Raw genomic sequence first — 21999 nt, forward strand, 5'->3', positions numbered from 1 at the left:
ACAAAGAAACGGTAGAAGATATTTTCTAGGACTGGAGGGGAGACAGATTGACCGCTTTTAGATATGCTTGGGTGAATTGCCTACTGTACGTATGGACATTACGTCGTGTTAAGTTTTTATTTCCAGCAAAATAATCTTGGTCTGTTACTAGAGTGATAATTGGGTGATCTCATTCAACATTGTTGTGGAAGACCACTGTGGCTGTATTGTAGGTGGGGTCGCAACTTTAGGGGCTACAGCGCAGAGCGCAGCTCTTGCCAGCTTTCACCATTTGTCGGAGCGCGTCACTCCATACAGATGTTCACAGTGTGAGTCTACTGTACATAGTACACTGGAGCTGCGCCGTGGAGGATACGGGAATTATTTAAAGCATAAATAACTCAAAGACTCAAGTCAAACCAGTCGAACAGATCGAAAAACAACCCGGACTCAAGCGGAGAGACGGAAACTGCGGTATCCGTTTTGGACAAACAAACGAGCACGCATCACAACTGGATATGGCTTTGAAATTACCTTTCCCGTCACTCGGGCGTTCACAGCCATACAATGAACTTTAAGGCAAACTTTTTTTCCCAAAGAAAACGGAAAGCTGGTTTCTTTAGGAAGTCGCCATGGTCGAAGAGGCTAACCATACCGCCGCTTCCAATTCAACTACGACGATCGAACAGGGAATGGCCATCCCCGCTTTCATGTTCGCGATGGGAGTCGTTGGGAATATCATCGCCATAGCTGTGCTTTCGAAATCCAAGCGGGAGCGCAAGGAGTCCGCCTTCTACTCGCTGGTGTGCGGCCTGGCCGTGACTGACCTGCTAGGTACGTGCCTCGCCAGCCCGATTACTATAGTGACCTATCTCGAGGAGAAGTGGCCGGGTGGACAGGCTCTGTGTCAGTTCCACTCCTTTCTTCTGCTCTTCTTTGGAGTGTCCGGTCTGGGCATTATCTGCGCCATGTCCGTGGAGCGCTACCTCGCTATCAACCACCCTTACTCTTACCAAAGGTGGTCTATTGACCAGCACGCAGCGCGCTGGTCCCTGTTCGCCATTTACCTGGGGAACATCGTCTTCTGCTCTTTGCCCATGATGGGGCTCAGCAGAAGCGTCCTGCAGTACCCCGAGACGTGGTGTTTTATCGACTGGAGGACCACGTCCTCGCCCCACGCGTTCTACTCCTTCCTGTACGCCGGCGTGAGCTCTCTGCTCATCCTTGTGACCGTAGCCTGCAACGTCGCGGTGTGCGGGGCTCTGCTGGTCATGAGGCGGCGGACGCGGGGTAGACTTGTCGCTACAGACAGTCTGAGGACCAGATGGACTGCACGCACCTCCGGAGCCGAAATTCAGATGATGCTTCTTCTCATAGTAACATCGATAGTCGTGTTAGTGTGCTCCACGCCCCTGGTGGTAAGTAAAACCGTTTATTTGTGCAAATATTTACCAGCATAATTAGGTCTTCATTTTAGCACAACGAAAGGAAACGAACTGCCCGAACCTTCCTCGTTTAAAATGGTTTTAAAATGTTGGTTTACCAGATGCACATGCAGTATTGATTTGAACACAATTCTGCTCCCGTGTGAACCCTCGTTTACTTTCTACGCACCTTTATCTGAACTTTCCAAGAAATTAATGAAGTTTCGTCATGTGTGATTTAACCTGTCGACACTGAACAAGGGGAGGAGTACTACAGCAAGCGTAAAATATGGAAGAAAGGTGCCGTAAATAAGATTCGTTGTAAATAATGGAGTGTAGACGCGTTTCATTAAAATTAAATTATAGTGCTTTCACGAAGCACTTATGAAGCTGAAGCTGCAATTACATGGAGCTACTTTAAATGACAAATAACTTACCAGAAATGGTAGATTGCGCGGTTCCTAGGAGAATTAGAACATGATAGCATTTTCATCTAGTGACAAAATACCTTGTCATGAAGACTGTAGGAACGCAAAGCTATTTGAGCAACAGTGTGCTATTCGCAAACACTACAACCACTCTTATATCAGACTAGAAAAAAAGTTTTTGGAAAATTATAGACAAAAAATATCTATCGGGACTTCAGTACCCGAGAACCTGCTAAAAAGTATTGCAGTTTTTTTTTTACATTTCTTGCGTTCAGTGTGTTAAAAACCCAAAGGAAACAATAACGCAGAGTATTTCAGTGCGTCATCTTTCAAAATTATATATGAACGACATTTGGTGGAGTAGAGAACAAAGATCCAAATGCACGAAAGAAAACGGCAAAGAAAAAGAAAGTTTGATCAGTTTGGAATTCGTTTTTCTTTTTCGTTTTTTCCAGTTCTACCGCAGGACAGCAAAAAATACCTCAATAATCCATTTTCCGCGAATATCGAGTTTCTCTCTTATGCTCAATGTTTTTTTTAAACAAATGACGAGGTAAAGAGTGTTCTATGGCAAAGCTTTTGTAATAAACGTTATCCCTAATTAACGCGTCACAAGTTAACGTTAATGAACACATTCCGATTAAGAATTACCGCCCTATTTAAAAATGTCTATTTAAATGCAATGGAATATTAGCAGCAAGGCCGCGTTGCCTACATATTTCCAGTTCTCATTGACACACTGGGAATTATATAAGACCCCAATGCTTACAGACTAATACCACTAAATAGAGGCAGGAATTCAGCTTCCTATTTAAACGCATAATTTCTTTGCACAATGTTCTTGCATGCGTGTTCCCTTTACACTCTGTGTCCTGCTCCAACTGATCTGTGGTAGAATGATGAATCAGCATACATAATCATTTTTTAAAAAAAAAACTGCAGTGCTGTAACAGCCGGAAACGACTTCCAACACTTTGAAAAGGGCACGTCTGTTATAGGAAGCGCACGCAGTTTTTGCGTGGATGCGAATCCTGTTGGTGTCCCTACTGTTAAAGCATAGCCTACACTGCATGTAGCAGGTCCTAGTCTGCTTCGATTGAACACGTAAAAATGTGCAACAAGCAGCACTAGTATTTTTGGTGCTGTTTGTAGTTGGTTTCATCTCGAAGCCGGTGCGGATCTTAACCACACCATGCCCTTCCTCCTCCCCCATCAGGTGCGGATCTTTATCAACCAGATAGCACGGCCGGAGCCGATAAAGGACCAGAACACCAATCCCGACTTGAAGGCCATCCGCATCGCCTCGGTCAACCCCATTCTCGACCCCTGGGTCTACATCTTGCTGAGGCGGACAGTGTTTCACGGGATTCTGGCTCTTTTCAAAAGACTCTGCCGCGGCCGCACCAACTCGGTCGTGCCGGGGCAGCAGCAAGCAGTGCGCTACCTGTTGGCCGCGGACAAACACGGCGCCACCGAGTCGACGGCGCAGCGCCCTCCGGTGCCGGGTAACCACGCCGCCTCTTCCTCCGGCCCCGCTGCCGCCGAGGAGCCGAAACGAGAACCGGGGGCCGCGTCCCCGCTGGAGACTCAGGACCCCGTTAAGGTGGAGGAGAGCCAAGCAGAGCCCGCAAAACAGAGCCCTTTGTCGGCGTCTGTGGCCGGTCAACAGACGGCCGTGCTGGAGAACGGATATAAATTGAGATAGGAAACAAATGTAATTAAGCATCTTATTTACAAAAGCAGCTTAAAGGCTATTTATTACCTTCCGAGGGTTGAAGTGGATAAAAAAAACACTATAGGTAATCCAAACGGTACATTTAATGAAATTACGCACCGCCCTCAGGTGTTCAAAGACATTACTGCTCAGTTTGTGTTAAAGTATAATGTTACCGCTCTCCATTCTGTTGCTACTAAACGTTGCACAAAGAAACGTGGACCTGCTGTATCAATATATGTGTTTCACTGGACAGGAAACCTGATGTATTTTTTTATTTCTTGTTGCAGTGTTACTGTGCCATAACTCATTTCTTTAACCTACACGGGTATGCACTGTGAAACTATAGCGACCCCCCTGTCAACTTGAATCTCGGCACCAGAACGTCTAAGTTGCTTTTACGTGATGTTCTGGCACCACCAAAGAAAGGCTAAACAAGATCAAATCTTCAACGTGGAATTTAATTTTAAAAATCCGCCAATAAGAAAAAACGGGAAAGTAAAAATGCGCGGTAACCTGCGAAAGGCAGATTGCTGGTTTACTTTAATGGCGACTTTGTGAAGAAAACGATTTTTTTATCCCTTGTGCAAGAGTGGTACACGGGACTGCTCTTTAACTGGGTTTTTAGCTTTGTCAGTTATTGAAAATGTTTATTCTTAATGCAGTTGTAAGAAAGAAACTAATGTGGACAGAAGTTGAGTTTGTCACTGCACCGATCTAAAACTCCAGATCGGGTCATTTAAGACATTTGCTACAGAAGGTGGATACAAATAGCCTATCTGAAAGTAAAGCGGTGTCTAGGATACATGCTTTCAAATGTTGTCAACCGAGTCAAAGTGTTGGGTTTATCCGAGCCCAACCTATGAGCCGGTGTTGTCCCGTCCTGATCCTACAGGCTGCTGTGTTGGTAGGTTTTCATGCCAGCTCATCTGTTGCCAGGCTTAATTGGCTGGTTATTAGAGCAACTGGACTAAGATAATAGCTTCTCCCATCTCTCCAGGTGCTGCTGTTTTAAAGAAACGTAGAAAACCTGCAACCCCACCAGGACTGGACACCCCTGCTGCTCTCAACGTCATTCACAAATAGGCATATCAAAAGTATTTTGTTAGCAGCTAAGAATCATGCTAAACCAAACTTTGAAGATGTAAACCTACATCAACATAATACAAGTGCAATTTAACGCTTAGAGACATTTTATGCAAAAGCAAAAAAACAAAATCAGTGTAAAGGAACTACATACCTAAGAATTCATGCCAAGATGTGTGTTGTACTGCTAAGCACATGGTTTATCACAGACAGTACTGAAGATATATTATTTAATTTCCTAATTTAAACCAAATGATCTTTATTGGATTAATTTTACACTTATCCTGGTCATCCTAGGGCTAGAAGATTGAATATCTGGGGGACCTAATTTCCTCTGGTTTTCGTTCAACCTGAATTGTCAATTAAACAATTAACCTTAGTCTCACATCCTATTTGTGTCTAAGGTCTTTTACCGTTGAGAAGTCCAAACTTTACTTCATTAAAAGTGCAGATTTAATGAAGATAATACATTAAAAAGGATACAACTAAATAAGACCTATAAGGAATAGGTATAAGACTCAATTTCCTAAAGGTTGTGGTGTCTTCTGCTTTTGTACATCCTGACCTCGGCTGCATGGTGGTGTAATAACGTAATTAACTGTATATTGTATTTATATCATATTTATTTCTAGCCTGTGTCCAGAGTGTTTCAGTGTTTTATAATTAACTGTACGTTTGACAAAGTGAATGTTTCCAGTTATAAACTGTAAAAGGCTTTAAGGAACTTCCTTGTGCCCAAGTGAGAAAAGGTTTGCTGTTTAATTGACAGCCTGCACTGGAACACAACGCAGAAGACATGAGGCCCTGCAGAAGCTGGGTTTGACACCCCTGGTCTACGGTCTCTCTTCTCCCCAGTAGTCTTAGCTCGTGAATAACAGCGACGGGACTTTGAAACGCTTCTCTATTAACATTAAACCCTGTGAGGAAGGAATAAACGAAGTTGGTAAAATAACTTCAGAGTGAGGCTCCACCTGGGGTGATGGGCACCGTCGTTCTCACCTGTCCTGTTTCCCTGCAGCTGCCGTGAGCACACCGGGGTGCGGGCAGGACCCAGACTAGCTCAGGGGCAGCCTGTGTGCTGGCTTCTTGACTTCCAGAATTCCAGGGACGGATCAGGCTGCTGTCCAGGTGTTCCTGTGAGCTGGCCCGGTGGAGGTGCCCGAGAATGCCCTGTTCCATGGCCATCATACCCACAACACCATGGAGCGATTCAGGAACGCTAGGTGCCCACCCAGCCACCCCACCACTCCCATCTGTTAGCTCTTGCCTGTCGCGTGACCACTGTACCTCTGGACACCGGTCATTCAGATACTCCCTCCCATCATGGCGACCGTGGTGCAGCAAGGGGTTTTGAGCTAGGACAGTTGTCCACGCTGGGTCCCTGGGGACATTGACTACCTTCGTCTGAGAAATGTACTGCCGGCCCACTGCCCTGCAAGCAGTCTGAAATAAATCTGTGTCTTTAGAAACACATACTGTATGCAAGGTGCCTTCTCAGCTGGGGAGAAATCCATTGCTCTTCAAGAAATAATGGAATTTGTGGGGAGTGGGGTTGTAAGGTTGAGTTTTTATCTAAATGATCAATCTGACCAGTCAATTCTTGAAGGAAGCCGGGGTATCGTCTTTGACCGTGTGGATGAGTAGCTTGTTGCAGACCCCTACAACCCTTTGTGAAAAGTAACATCTCCTGTGCACGTTCACCAGCTTCCACTCGTGAACACCAGCTGTTCTGGTTCAGGTTTCACTGTTGATCTTTGAAGTACATTGGATTGACTCTGTCAATATTTGAAATCGGCATTGAGTTGGGTCCTGCTTCAGTCCCTTGTTCAAGACTAAGGAGATGTTTCTTCTTCTAAGCTGTGCATGTAACATTTCATGCAGTGTATACCTTTAACAAGGCCTGTCTACTAACAAGCAGGAAACTCTAAGAGGGGTTCGAAGTTCCACTAAGAAAGATTAAGAAAAAAAAAATCTGCACAAAACTCTGAACTTTTTGCATCTCTACAAAGAAAAACACCAAAATAACAGAATCAATTCCATAATTCTGTTATTATTTATTATTTTTACATCTTACTTTTTAAAAATAAAAAAATTAAATACACCATCAGTGCATAGATGCACCAATTTTAAATCATTTTTCATCTCCTTGTATCTAGACACCATAAATAAAATCTATAAACCTCGGTTCAGTAAAAATGCCATTTTGCTCTTCGATCATGTTCACATAAAAACATTAAAAACCGAACAGACTAATAATAGCAAAGAAACGTTCCCCATGAGTACCAACCCCACCATATACATTCTGATAATTCACTTACAGCAAAAAGACCTTCAAGAAAAAAAAAATCCTAAGGATATGTTTTTGAATCCATGAATAACAAATGAGCAAGTCTTAAATTGATTTCCCAAGTTTTGAAAACTGTTTCTAAAAGCAACTTCAATTTGCAAGTAGATACCTATTTAAACTAAAGCTGTGTTTTTATAGTGCAGGCCAAGTGAATCTCATAAAAAAAACAGCTTTTCAAATTAATCGTAATCAATCTCTAAATAATCATCAGTACAGTTTTCTGCAGCGTGCAAGGAGTGGAGGAGCTACTGTGATATGTTCTATTTCTTTCCATCGCTGCTGAACTGAACGGTTCACAGCTCATGTTAGAAACGCAGTTACAAGGTTACATGCTGTGAACCCTGCAGTTCTTTGAATCCAATGCCAGCTGTGAAACTTGCCGATATGAAATCGGTTGGTTACAAGAATGCTACAAAATTGGATGTGGCATCCTATAAAATCTCTTCTTTCAAAACATTGTTTTTGATGGCAGATTTGAGGTATCAAGAACAAAAAAACAAATTAATCATTGTAAGAATCCTTACAATGGGATGAAACAGTTACAGTTTTACCATAATAGTGCACCAGAATGGTTGAGTTGCGCAAACTTTAACAATTGGATCCATGCCAAGCCTACACAGTTTAGAACAGTTTTCACCATCACTGTTATTTTTAATGTTACTATGACATTAAGCATTAGAGAAGCTGATATTCTTAATACTAAGCTTGAAGAAAAAATACTGTAACCCAATCAAACTGACACATTATGGTACCTGGTATCGGATTACACCTGGGATGAAAGACTGAGGTGCAGTGGACTATAGGAGAATCGATGGGGACGTCTTTGGAGTAAATGAAAGTTAGAAAAGTCAAGAGGTTGGAGAAAAATCCAGACAATTCAGAACATGAATACAGTGGGGGTTATCCCTGTGGAATTATTATATGGGTGAATAAATCACATTCAGAGGAACTACTGAAACTATGATTTGCTATACAAAATTAAAAAGGATTTTTGTCTCATCAGAGAAACAGTGAACTCACAAGTTTAAAAAAAAAAGCTGTGGTATAACCACCTCCATTTTTTCCCCCCCAGAGCACAACATGGCAGAAGCCGAACAGCTGTCTGCTCATTATGGGACAATGCCAGTGCAGTCCAGCTCTTCCTGGGGAGCTCGTGTTGTGCTAGCAGTATCTTCTGCCATAGCAAAAAAGATTTCTTTCTGGCTAGGCTTTCAAAATATATTTATATAACCCTTTAATCTTTAAATATTCATTGCAACTTTGTATGCATTAATTAATTATCTTTAACAAATAAAACCCCACTAATCTTACCGGTAGTTGGTAGGGGAAATGAGAAAGCAGTCAAGCAAAAATATACTGTAGTATTCTGTAGCCTACATGGGTACTAATCAATGCTCAATGTTTCGTGAAACATTGCTTGACTAATTGTAGCTGGACTACATTGACAAAAGCAGTTTCAGATTCACTGAAGAAAATACAGCCAACACTATTTTAAAAATAGAACCTTGGAAACAAATTTGTGTACTGCTGTTTATAGTAGATTTTCAATATGCTTATAAAATAAGCCAGGTAGTACAGCATCTAAAACTAAATCAATTCCTAACTTCTTTGCAGACATTTTAGGTTAGCTATTAAAAACCAAATACTGCTATGTTCTAATTTCTATAAGGAAAATACCCCCTCCCTTTTTTTTTTAAGATGCTGGTCACCAACACAGGAAAAGAACTGTGATCTATCATGAACCAACATCTCCCTAGCATGTTTCCTATCCTGCACTCACTTCTTGAAGTGGCATTCAGTCTTGACACATACTGTATTCACACATTCTAGACCATATCAAGGATCAAGTTGACCTGATTGTCAGTGACTGATTGTTCCCAAAATAAAAATGCATATGTTCAAACAATGCAACCGAATTACTGTACGTACCTTGTTTAGAATTTATACCATGCTTTTGCAGGTGTTTTCAATTCAGACCAGAAACATTTCCCTGTATTACTCCACTAAGCCATGTAAGGGACAACTACAGGTGGATTTTCAACCCTACTTTATGTTCTTTATGACTTAATTAACCTAATTATGAATTTAATTGGACCAATCCAACACTTTACAAAGGTGTTCAGCAGCTTATTTAAAAAAAGACCTAGAAAACCTATTTTCCTTGTAATCATAAGGACTGGAGTCATATACCTATGCCCTTAAGAAACATCACTGCATTATTATAGACTCAATTGTCTATAATATATCAATACTATGCTCTTTACATGAATTACACGATTTAGACACTTTGCATAATAATTAAGCTAAAATACAGCTTAGAACTAGCAAGATCAAGTTCCATCTCAACCTGAGGGACAAGCAGAGCAGCTCCATTTCCATTTACTATTATTTATGCGACTGATGCTTTATTTTCAAAATGACATACATTTGCACTGATCCAATACAGCTGGATATGTTACTGGAACAATCTGAGTGAAGTACCTTGCTCAAGGATACAAAAGCTGTGCCTCTCCTGGGATTTGAGCTTGCAGCCTTCCCGTTTCAACACCAGAACCCCGGCCACTGTTCCACACTGCTGCCAATGTTCCCTGTTCTGGAGCCAATCTCTACGAATGGCTTTTTACACTCTAACTTACACCCAGATCTCAAGCTAAAGTTATCATCACCCAAGGGTGCCTTAAACTGTGAAACAGGCGAGAGAGGGCAGGTAGCTGTATTATTGGTCTGACGACATCCACTATACATTAAAAGTCTTTAACATATAGACTATACTTACACTGTCCAATCAATTATTCAGTGCTTTTTTCAGCATCAAAAATATAAAAGGAAGGACAGCCACTCCACTATTCTTCCAGAACAATACCAGAGGCCTGACTCCTTCCTCTGCCACAAGGAAGGCGAGGACCAGCTCAAACTCACACAGCCTCTTCAGCACGGAGCTCTAGCTTAGCCGTGCTGAAGGGTAACCTGATCTGGGGGGTCCCACCCCTCGGCCTGAGCACCCCAGGTCTTCTTGCCGTCATGGTAACTGAGCCCCGAATCACCAAGGCTACCTGACCCCTTTAGCAGAACAGTTGGCTTGATTAGACTGCTTTACCCGTTTCTACTCCCAGCTCGTAGTTTCTGAAGTATCTTGCTCTCAAGAAGCATTTCTGTTTTACCCAAAGACAAGAAGGCCCGAGAGAAACGACTTCTGCAGCACAAACTGGCACAACTGGGGCAATCCCGAAGCCCATTTAAAACAAGAGATATCAGACAGCATGATCGACTAACCTCAGCAATTAAGAGATGAGCTGCAAAGCGATGCAGAGAACACAGGGGACCTCAGGGCGAAGACAGAGAGCCACTGGCGAAGGTGGTGCAGGAGGAAAACTCTGCACAAGCCGTTTGCACTCGTAAAACAATCGTGCAGAAAAAAAAGGATTTGTAAGAGGCATGCTGTATAAAGGTCTGCATAAATATTCTCAATATCTATTGTTGTTTTTAGAATTTGGCCTCACCCCAGGTCTGGACCAAAGCAAATATTTCAGTTGGCTGCTTTCTGGTCTCTGTCATTTTGCCTTGAAACAAAACATGTTGAGCCTCTATTATCGGTTTTAAAAAAAAAGCAGCACAGGTGATATCAGAAACGCATTTCAAGAACTGGCCAATTGCAATTCATACACAATGCTATTTGGAAACAAGAAACTCTCCATTATACCCATACTGAGCTGGCTTTGTGGTCAAGTGTTTGGACAAGTCAGCAAATATTTATTTTGTCAACGCAAATTAAAGCCTCCATCCGTCCTCCTCTTCTAAACGTGCTTTTCATTTCCGCTCGGAGCAGGACAGCGACCTACGTCACAAGGGACATTCACGCACAGACTGTGTGCCACTGGGGCCCACGTAACAGGTCCTTTGTTATAAAGATGGGGAGCAGGGGGAAGGGATACTATAACCGGAAAACCTCCTTCAGATTTACGCCTTACAAAGCCACGTGGTTTATTCTCCTGTAACTCGAGGAATTCCACCAAGCGTCTTTATGAAAAAGACCATCTACGAAACAAAGGCTAAATGCACTGTAAACATCCTGCCTGACTGCTTACAAGGCAGCTGTGTTAAAAAAAACAGGAGAAATGTGTGAGAAAGACAACAAAAAAAAAGATCTGCCACAACGACCATTTGTATTTTACTTTCCTATCAAGACACCTGCAGCTATCTTCTGTAAACACGATACTTTTTGCATGATACTGTTCAGCACAGCCACTGTATAACCAGAGACAGGTTTTGTTCTTGAATCAAAGCATCACTTCTTTGCAAAAAAAAAAAAAGAGGGGGGAAGGGGGTACAAGTAGAAGCATTGCAAACATCAACCTCGCTCCCCACCGACAAGCAACGTGATGCTTCTGCAAGGACACTGGCATGTCAAAAAGACTTTGTACAGTAAAACAGTCACTGGTTGTTGTCCTCCCAGTTCAGAAATGACACTGGGGCGCTAAGCACCAGCACAAGATGTGTTAGTTTGCAGTCAGTGAAATGAAACGGGTAAAGAGCTGTCTCGGGACAGGAAAAGAGGGGAGGCAATGACGCCTTGCTTGAAGACCGCTTGAAGAAAAACAAATTGACCGGTCGCTGGACAGCTTGGCCACGTGCACACTGCCCCTCCCAATACTGGCGTTCCTTTCCCTTTCCCCTCTCGGAAGGTTTCCAACCGCGCTGAAGATGACGGGGCTCGAGTACAAGGGCTGACGTGGCCCAGCCTAAATGTCATACTGATTGGAGCCGTACCCCATTGTGTAGGTCTGTCGGCTGTACTGGAAGTGATCCGTTAACACGTTACTCCTGCCGTACTGGAAGTCCGAGCTCTGGGGGAAGGGGCCGGTCCCGTTGGGCTGCATTTTCTCCAAGGTCACGCTCCCGTGATTGAAGGAAACCAGGTCCTCCTTGGAGACGGGGAGCAGTTTCTTCTTGGCCTCTTGATTTGCATCGTATTTAGCCTATTGGGAAATAAAGACGCAAGAATTAACCATGGTTAACAACCCCAGCCACACCATCTAACCCTAACTCTACTCCCCAACTCCAGCCATATTCCTTACTCTAGCAATCCCTATCCTTAGCTCAGACCGCAAACGCAGAGCCAACACAGAACCAAGCTCCAGCTTAAAACTGGAGAGGCATATTAAAAATGCCAGTCCTATGCAGAAACCTGAGCTCTCACTAAGGTAAGAGTGAAGGTCCGTGTGGTCTTTTTCTCCCCAAGGAAAAACAGAAACCAGACCTCAAGCTAACCCTAGCCCTACAGCAGCCTCATCCTAAACCAGAGCCCACTGCCTGAGCTCCAGCCTCAATGGTAACCCTCACCCTAGAGGGGCTCAATCCCTGATGGGAATCGTGCAGACCTGCGATGTGACACAGCCCCACCTTGCATGATCACCGTTAAAGACTGGAAACCAAAAAGATCTACAGTAGCTGCAATGCACTGGCTTGGGGTCGTGCTGGACCAGGCGGGTGTCACCTTATTGTAGAGGAAGACTCCCAGGATGGCGGTCATCATGCCCAGCATGTTGGTGGAGCTGACGGGGTTCCTCAGCATCAGCAGGGAGACGCTGATCACCATGATCCTCTTGGTGGCGTTGGCCACGGCGTAGCTGAGGGGGCTGACCAGGTTGAGCACGCTGAAGGCGATGACGTTCTGGGCAAAGTTGCAGAACCCGCTGATCACCAGCAGCAGCAAGGTCCAGGACGAGTCTGAAACCCCTGCCTGAGAGCCAGCGGAGGAGAGAGGGAGTGAGGGGACAGAAGGGTCAGATCCAGACTCCTGAAGCACCGGGCAGAGCCCTGTCCACACCGTGCTGCCATTATCTCTTAACCGAGTGGCGTTTTTAAGCCAGAAATGTGGGGGGAAAAAAAAGAAGCGATTCTGAAAGCTGTCCCATTCAAAGCCTTGAGAGGCAAGACTTTCCCCGATGCAATAAAATTTTAGTGCTTTTTCAGGCATTTTTTGACAGAAATTTAAGTAAAGGTGGAATGTACAGGTAACCAGCCACACACTTTTACTTTTTACTGATGTGTGTTGCTTGCATTTGTTATAAATGCTTTTGTTATATTTTTAAATGATCCACACATCATCATAATGTGTCAACAGCTTTTTTTGAGTTGCAGAAAGCCTGCTCACCAAGAGCGTTTGGATTAGTCAAGGGCGACCTCTAGTGGACAGATGTGTTTATGTAACGGTTCATACATCTTCCGATTTTATCTTTTGGAAAAATAAAAACATTGAACTTGAAGTAGAATTGGAGCGACAGTGCGATTTTTCTAAATGTAATCTTCAATGTCCACAACGTGGCGACTTGCTACGCCGGCAAAACTTTCAAACAAGCAACGAACAGCAATAAAAAAAAGCATCTTGCTTAGAGAGCACTATTTAAAAAACAATATCCGAGAGTTCTACATGCAAGTGTACGTTCAGACCAAAGATACTGTGAAAATACTCCTCACGTGTTCAGCCAGTAATTCTTTCTTCTGGGAAAAAAAAGTTACAAAATCAAAAATGGAAACATTTAACTTGTCAAAGACACTAACAACTCACTACTCGGTTGTTTTCAGATCAGGGACAAAACCAAAACAGGAGCTCATTTCAGACGGTGATACAGCCTGAGGCATCAAGGGTGTAGGATGAAGGCTTGAAGAGCGATGTGGGCAGGAGCTCAGGTGTCCCACAGCATTTTTTGGGCAGATATTTTTACCCCCAAACGGCCGGAGGTTCAGCGGGCACTGTGTGCCAACGTGCCCGGGAACAGAGCAGTTCTTCAGGCTGCAGTGGGAGGAGTAATGGACTGGATTCCCCTGCTGAAGAGCTGCTCCCAGCGCGCTCTCTCCCTGCTAGCGGGACGGTCCCGCGTGGACTCACAGACTCACCGGGTCGGTGTCCACCAGGAAGGTGGCCAGGTCCACCAGGACCCAGGTGGGCAGCATGAAGAAGACGGCGTTGAAGCCCAAGACGTTGAGGAGTCTCAGGTGGTGGATCCGGGTGTCTCGCAGCACCTGGGGGAGGGGGCGGGGAGCGTCACTGCAGGCAATGCAATTATACAAGTGGCCACATCCCAGTCCATTTAAGCCCTCGAATCCCCATCACAGCCTCAGCCCCAGTCCCCACGACTAATCACACCTTTGCACCAGGCCAACGTGCAAAGCCAATCTGAAAAAGGCACAACAGCAACTTGGATGTTCTGCCGTGCTTAAAGAAAAGCGGTTTGGGGAAGCAGTCTGTTGTACTGTGTTTGTCCCGAGAGATCAGCGCGATTAAGAATTTCAATGTACATGTACATGTGGCAATAAACTCTCTACTCTGCACAGGTACCCAGGTACCCAGCTCTGGCTCCTGATGCCAGGAGCAATACCACCTGCACAGATTGGTGGCTTCCTGCAAGTCAGGCAAAAGGACACTCAGGGCACTCGGGTGGCACAGTGCATTTCCATATCATAGCCTTCTCCACCCGGTCGCAATGCGATCACAAAGCACTCTTTGCACCTCGGCGGCTGGAGTCGCAGTGAATACGCCCCCCCTGGCGGTTTAGGAGCTTGGGGAATAAGAGAACAGGAAAGGCCGACACCTCAGTTACACAAGCCAAGTCCAGGCGCAGCTCAGCTGGGCCACCTGGCCGAGCTGGAGTACAAGGCGGCAAACCGGCCTCCCCCTGCAGTGTGCAGGGCCAGCTCACCGAGGACGGAGCAGCACTGCATCACGGGGACCATCGGCACCACCAGGGGCAGGACAGGAGACACGGGGGGGGGGAAACATTTGGAAGTGGGTTTCGAACCGAGGAGGTGTGCTGTTACACAAAGGGATGTGGGAGACTGGAACAAGCAGCCCAGCTGCGTGGCTGAAGCCCGTTTTTAGGTTCTTTTAAGAGATGACTAAATGAGATCAATCAGCAATCAGCAACCAAATGAACTGTGTAAATAAGTGTTTGTGGGAGAAACCATATTAACACAAAGTACTGCCTTCATCGGTTTGAATCAGTGCTTATTGTGAGTGTTGACACTAGAGGGCAAGCTTAGCCAGGAATTGGCCTCAAAATCATATGATCCAACAAGCCCTCTTTGTTAACAAGCAACATAATACTTTTGCCTTCCCTTTCACCTCTGAGCGAAAATTAAAATAAAATCACTCTAAATGCTAATCAACAGCTGCACACAATGGTGCACTGGTTGCACAGCGGTCAGTTACCCTAGCAACAGATACTGGTAATATACAACCCGAGCTCTGTAGTAAAGCAGTAATTTGAACAGAAGCAAAGTCTCTTCCGTCCCGGCCACCCGCTTCCCAACATCACAGCTCTCCCCCGAGCTCATCGCACGGACGTACCTTCTTGGAGAAGATGTTCTGGAGAGAAAAGCACAGAGTGGCAGCCAAGGCACTGATCAGCCCTGACAAGTCGAAGGACAGCTCGGTCACCGTGGCCAGCAGCACACCTCCTATTATGGGCACCAAAGACAGGTACACCTGAGGAAAGACCAACACAGAGACTCAGACGAGGACTCTTCTGATGAGACCATGCCGACGGCCTTCTTTAGATGACCTCTGGGAGCATAGAGCTTAAAAACACATTAACCACCACATTAGGTTTCTACGTCTTTTGTTCTCTATGAGTCACTGCAGCTGATGGGCAGCTTTGTTGAAATGCAGTCCAACACGGAAACAGAGGAACGGAATTTTAATATTATGAAAGGTGCACATTTATCACAAAGGAAGTTGCCGTAATTTCCTCAATCAAAGAAAGACGCAAGTCAGACTGGATTCCTGGAGATACTGCAGGCCCTTTGATCTTTTTTCATGCATCCAATTGGTTTAATCATCTTCATTGTCTGGAAAGAACAAACACTTCTCTTCAGGTTTGAAAACCTCACTGTTTCACTTTTTGAGCAAAAAAAGGAGAAGAAATTATTCCATTTGTTTCCAACATCAGTAAAGCTCTTATTCTCTCAAATATATACCCATACAATGCATGAATGTCCTTGGCTGGTTCTACAGAGTGCCAGTTCAACAGGTTTTATTAAGTAACCATCAAATCACACATCTTAAAGGCCACTGAACACTTTTCTTATCAGCAATTAAGCAAGCAATGTGTTACATGAACAGATTTAGAGATGATCTGGAATAAAAATCTAAAAACCCTTCAGACCACAAGAATCTGAGCTGCATAATTAAAGAAATTAAAGGTCTGCACGGTCATCAAACTCAAAACAACATACGACTATACTAGGGTACCCATCCCCTGGGCTTCACCTCCCGAAAACCAGAGCGACCAAGTATACTAGCACCATTATACCTAAATTAAATGTCTATTAAATCTCCAGGTTGAGAGAGAATATTTTTTCCAATAATGTGAGGCGAGGTATGAGGGGTCTCATCAGAGTCTCAAGCGCTCACGCACGGACGGCTTGCTCAAGCGCTCACGCACGCACGCACACTCACGGCTTGCTCAAGCGCTCACGCTCACGCACACGGACGCACACTCACGGCTTGCTCAAGCGCTCACGCTCACGGACGCACACTCACGGCTTGCTCACACGCACACGCACACGCACACGCACACGCACACGCACACGCGGCTCGCTCACCTTCGTTGTCTGCTTCTCCTTCATGATGAGACGGGACAAGAGAACAACCCAGATCGGCATGGTGGCCTTGACTGCAGGGACAGAGGGAGAAAACAAACGCCTGGCTCACTGGGAAGGAGGCCACAGTTTTCTTTCTTCCTGGGCTCAAGGAGCAAGACGGACAAATTAAACCCAACACTTCTTCCGTACAAGCTGCAGCTGAGGCTTGTGGTCCAGGTTTCACGAGCCAGAGGCTTACCCATTCAGATGAACGTCACAGCTGGAAGAGCTCAAAACAAAAGTGCAAGAGTGCTGCTGTAGAAGTAATTAGTGCTAAAGGGGAAGGAAGAGAGGGAAAGGGAGCAAACGAGGTCAAGTCGAGCCTTGAGGCTCACCAGTCTGTAGCTGATCCTGGCTTCGGGAGCACAGTGAGCACATTCAGAGTACCTGACTACCTCTATGGAGCAGATGCCAGCCCATCACAATGGACCCGAGCCGCACTGGTAACCACTTACGCACCTGGGTCGATGAGCACACTTGCTCACGTTGTTTGTACAGCAGGGATCCCCAGAACCCCAGTTACAACTTCCCACTGCCCCCGCTGGAAGGACAGGGAGGCCCACTCACATTTGCATCAAGGACGAACAGCATGTTCATTTTTTTAAACGTATAATACCAGGCTTCAAGGCCTTCATCAATACCCTGCAGGTGTTGCTGAGCTTTAAAAACAACTGACCCTAAACATTATATGGTTATCTTTCAACTCCGCTATAAATGTCTATGTACAGCATACTGCATTGTAGAAAATGTTGAAAATACATCTCTGTAACGTGCAAAATTTCCACAACGTACTTTTCACAGTTCGGTTACAGGAATCAGCTAAACTATCATACCACATGAAAAGGTTTCCCTTTCCATCTTCGACTACAGCGGTGCAGGTCAGTTACAGACCATTATACATGCTGTCACAATCAAGCTGGGGCCAGGCGGAAACACAGAAGAACCTTAGAAGCTGCTACCATTAAAACAGCCACCGAAATATCAAAGACTGAGGGCGGCTTCGAAGCAGCAACACCGCAATACCACATCGGAGGAGGGTGGACTATTCTCTGCAAGAACTGGATACAGCAGCTCACCAAATGAAATGACACGTACAAAAGGGAAATGCAGAGCCCCGAAGTAAAAGAGAACAGGTACCACAACAAATGTGTGGACGCCTCTAAATGACAAGCTACTTTGAAAGAAGACTTTCAATACAGAGGGGAAAGTCAAAATCTTCCTATAACTAGTTCCTAGATTATAGTTGGGGAAGCTAGCTTACAAAAGCGAAACATTTCTTTCCACAAAGGCTCAATGTGTGCGAACCTCTACCATCATGATTAAAAAAATCAACACAAACGAAAATTTTGTTCCTCTCTCTCCCAGACTCATTTTAAAACAGTGAAGCGAGTTTTACACACTAACGCAACAGGGAAGAAGATTAAGTTGTCAGTAACGGACGCAGGGTGAGGCAAGACCGGTTGAGAAATAAAAGATTTTAAAAATTGATGCGTTTTGGGTGTCATAACTGAGACATGACCATCACTTGAAATCAGGGGCTGTCAACATCACTCCTCTAGAACTGAGAAAGTCTTCCAGGTTTTCTTCACTGAACTATTTTATGAATGATCTGCAGCTCCCTCAAGAACTCTAGTTATGGAGCAGAAAAGCCCAACCCAGCTTTAAAAGTGTTGTACAGTAATCTAGTCGACAGGAAGAAGCCATTTCCTGAACAGTGCATTGATCCCCTCATTGTCATTTCCAACCTGGCCTGTTTCATCACTGGCACTTCCTGTCTGTCCCAGGAACAATCAATCAATCAAGGTTTATTTATCAATGCACGAAAAGTACAGCATACAGCAGTGTCGTCGGCAATGAAAATGCTTTATCCACGAACAACACTGCACCCCAAAACCACGCAAAAGCAACATGTGAGATACTGACAAAAAACTGAAAAACAAAGAGGTGAGGTAATTAATTAAGAATATGGACACTTTGACAGAATGGAGTAGTAATGTCAAGATCTGAACTAAAAAGGGGGAAAAGGCAGACTCTTGACAGAAGGCAAGAGTTTGGCCCTTAAAGACATTAACCCAGCCAGCTCTGAGGGTCTTTTAAAACCAACAGCAGAAGACCTCAAAAAGAGGGAAACACAACTCCATTAAAACTTAACTGGATCAATCAGTTTAACCCTCCCCCATGGGCCATGTGATATAAGGAACAGATGATTTAAGCAGAAGTTCAAACAGCACCTCCAGGATGTTGCTCTGGGGAGCAGGCCTGTCTAGCCAGCCTCTGCAGACCACACTCCTTTAATTTATGCCCCCCTCCTCCCCCCATAACCTTTCTGCCCATCGCAAACAATGAAGATCCTGTTTCCTTTCCCTATTCAAACGAGCAGACACAGCTCTTTGATTAAGCGGGTCCGCGAACTGTAAAACAGACACTGGCCTACAAGCAGGGGACAGGAGATCTTTCAGAAATGACCTGCTAGGAGGCTGCACTGTGCAGGCTTTCGGCAAAACAGCCAGTTAGAAACCTCCGCCTCCAGACACGCAGGGTCCTTTTCTTATTATTTCTATACTGATTTGTTCTACGAAAAATAAAAAAGGGGTTTAAAAGCGTTTCAGCCCCAAGTAGAGAGCTCTTTTCCGACTATGTGGATCTGTTTTTCCTTTCACGGATACGGCTCCTAGCCAACCAGCTTGACTTCCAGGTGACGTGTGATGCCGTCGGGGAAGTGCGCGGCGCAGGTAGGTCCCAGACAGACAGCGACCGTCTCTGGGGATCGGTGTCTGAGCTCAGGTACGAGCACAGACCCCAGGAAGAAGAAGCCGGCGGAGGAGCGCGACCCTGCACACGCACCTGGAAACAGCCCAGTTCCCGATCCCCGTCGGAAAAGCGAGCAGAAATCACACGGACTGGACCGCGCAGCAGTCATTCACGTTACCCGCTGGCCTTCTACATATCCGACCCCGGCGCTGTGACAACTCAACGTCTAGGACGGTCTTGTGGCACTTAACCTCGTTGCACACTGGCTAAACAAAAGAGGGAACTGGGCGCAGGACGGTCACTCGAAGGGACTTAAAGAGGACAGACCAAATATAGCCTCGCCCGAACAATTCACCCTTAATATTACGTTACGCGATTCCCATGATAGTGGGACTAAGAATACCCCTGCTGCTCCCGCTGGCTCCTGCAGTAACTCCCCCTCAGCAGAACAGTAATACATAGCACGCCAGTATACTGCAGATAGCCAGATCTACATGCATGCCGTCTCGAAGAGAAGGTTACCTGTATGCGCGTAGGAGACTGGTACCTTCCAGATGCTGAAGTGCGCCGACACCGAGGCGAAGTACTTCCCGAAGGCTAGGGGCAAGATGAACCACCGGTAGTATCTGCCAGGCAGCTCGGTTTGAGGTACCCCCCATGCACGCAGCAGGGGAGGGAGGAAGAAGACGATAGATAAAATGTGGAACAGGGAGACGGTAACCGGGTAGGGGAATCCATTTAAAATGATTTTGTTGATGACGTTTCCCCCGGAGCTGACAGCATACCAGCACACACAAAGCAGCGCGATCCGCACTCCCTCCTTCACTTGCGGACGCACCACCGCAGCCATCTTCCAGCTCAGAGTCACCTCACCCGGCGCAGAGAGACGTGGAACGGGGCTACGTAATACAGCCGGCAGATAGACGGCTTGCATCAGACGTCACTTCCTGCATTTAAAGCCCCGGTGGTGCCTCAGGAAATGTGTGCCGCCATTCCTCCTAGACGCTGACAAAGTGGACCTAGTGAGCCGTGCCCCGGGGAAACTTCGGGGACGTGTATTAATGAGATTGAGGATGCACTCGATAGTTGTTTCATATTGGAAGTATTTAGTCTATAAATGCTCATAAGCACGGTTTCCGAGCAGGATCAGAAACGTGCCCTTAAAGATTGTTCATCGCCCGTTCTGCTTCATACGCTGTCCAACTGGTATTCTTCACCTGCTGTGGAAATGGAAGGCCCTTTGTTTCCATTAAGTCGACTTCTGACTACTTACCACATTATAACCACAAACTGGACGCACACGGCGCCATTCAGCTCCAGAATTTAGTTAGAAAAGGATCAGATATGACCTCCAAGGGGTTTTGATTTACTGATTAATGAGGGGCGCACCTGCAGTTCTTTGCAAACCCAAACGGAATTCAGTGCTTTTTTTTTGCAAATTAATGTTTACTTAATGCCGCGGTATCACAAAACTGTGCTCAGTAAAATTTAATAGATAATACGTTTTTTTTCATTTTTATAAATACACGATTAGAACTTGTAAAAATTGTGTCGATGAAACACCTGAGTTAGGTGTATGCATTGCGACGTTTTGTTGACGTCAGCTCTGCGGCTCATTGCGCAATTTAAGTTCCTATGAACAATACAGAAGTTTCCAGTTCCTACGTCCGCACCCTGAGGGAATTAGGATTATCCTCGACAGTAGGTAAGATGATCTTTCACGCTGCAGGGCTTTGTTTGAGGAATGTATCGCTTCCTGAATCACTAACACACAAGATGATGTGGAAGAATTGATCAGATACTGTATGGCTGTGTACAAGATGACAAGCTCTTAGTTTTAAATCAAATCTTCAGATAAATCTTGCATCTTGAGCCCCTATACGTTTTCACATATCATTGGTTCTATAATGTTAAAAATGGTGTCACATTATTCCATAGATGTTTCGTTATCCAGCTGGTCTTTTAGTTTCCCGTTGAGCCCGGTTTCCAGCTCCTGTTGTGCTGCATTGCTCAGTAATTGGTTTTTCCACGAGTCCACAGGTGCTCAAATGTTTCCAGTAATAATGTGAGGTCAGACCGTGGCGGTACACCCACAGTACCTCCCTGGCAATCCTTTCCACAAATTGCCTGTCGTCTAATGTACTTGAGCATACCGGGTAGCGTCTCCGAACACGCTCGCTTTCTTTTTAACGGAGAGCTTACTGCACTGGTAAGTACCGGTTGGCGAGGAGCAGAGAAACCTCCACCTGTTCCTGCTTTGGAGCAATATCGCTTATTATCTTTTAACGATCGCGCTCACGGTCCTGTGTATACCGGCTTTAAATTTACTGCACAGAGAAGTTGAACTGGGGACGCATGTGGGCACGGGGGTCAGTCAGCATTGCTGCCTCGCAGCTCTGGGGTCCCGGGTCCAAAAAACGTTGAACTCTCTTTGGTCTCTGATATTCACAGTACAATTAATTTAGATGCTATTCGTTATTTCTGCAAGCTTGCTCGGAAAACGGTTTCTAGTACTTACACTACAAACAGAGGACAGAAAAGCTAGCTTCTATGAAATAATTCATAGTTATATTTATTTTTGCAATTTTTCCAGCAAAAATAGCTGTTATGCGGTGCCGGCACATCCTC

General features: G+C 45.1%; 2 protein-coding genes across 2 annotated transcripts; one reads left to right on the plus strand and one right to left on the minus strand.

Annotated features, from left to right (window-relative positions):
• Positions 1-310: 310 nt before the first annotated feature.
• LOC148813981 (prostaglandin E2 receptor EP4 subtype-like) lies at positions 311-5347 on the plus strand. The gene is made up of 2 exons (XM_088907611.1): positions 311-1397; positions 3048-5347. The coding sequence occupies exons 1-2, from the start codon at positions 612-614 to the stop codon at positions 3534-3536; spliced, it is 1275 nt and encodes a 424-aa protein (XP_088763737.1). The 5' UTR covers positions 311-611; the 3' UTR covers positions 3537-5347.
• A 1314-nt stretch (positions 5348-6661) lies between these two features.
• Positions 6662-20260, minus strand: slc35e1 (solute carrier family 35 member E1). The gene is made up of 6 exons (XM_088907422.1): positions 19894-20260; positions 16582-16652; positions 15326-15463; positions 13876-14001; positions 12473-12718; positions 6662-11954 (listed from the first exon to the last, which is right to left on the minus strand). Exons 1-6 carry the CDS (start codon positions 20219-20221, stop codon positions 11718-11720), a joined length of 1146 nt encoding a protein of 381 aa, XP_088763548.1. The 5' UTR covers positions 20222-20260; the 3' UTR covers positions 6662-11717.
• Between the last annotated feature and the right edge of the window lie 1739 nt (positions 20261-21999).

The sequence above is a fragment of the Atractosteus spatula genome, chromosome 28 (genome assembly GCF_055471065.1).
Source record: "Atractosteus spatula isolate fAtrSpa1 chromosome 28, fAtrSpa1.hap1, whole genome shotgun sequence".
In the NCBI taxonomy this organism is placed as follows: Eukaryota; Metazoa; Chordata; class Actinopteri; order Semionotiformes; family Lepisosteidae; genus Atractosteus; species Atractosteus spatula.

Coding starts and splice junctions, on each gene's coding strand:
- slc35e1 (XM_088907422.1), bottom strand. CDS start 20,221: ATGGCTGCGGTGGTGCGTCCGCAAGTGAAGGAGGGAGTGCGGATCGCG. Junction 14,002..15,325: donor AGAACATCTTCTCCAAGAAG/GTACGTCCGTGC, acceptor CCCCTCCCCCAG/GTGCTGCGAGACACCCGGAT. Junction 12,719..13,875: donor TCCTGGTGGACACCGACCCG/GTGAGTCTGTGA, acceptor GCTGGCTCTCAG/GCAGGGGTTTCAGACTCGTC.
- LOC148813981 (XM_088907611.1), top strand. CDS start 612: ATGGTCGAAGAGGCTAACCATACCGCCGCTTCCAATTCAACTACGACG. Junction 1,398..3,047: donor TGTGCTCCACGCCCCTGGTG/GTAAGTAAAACC, acceptor CTCCCCCATCAG/GTGCGGATCTTTATCAACCA.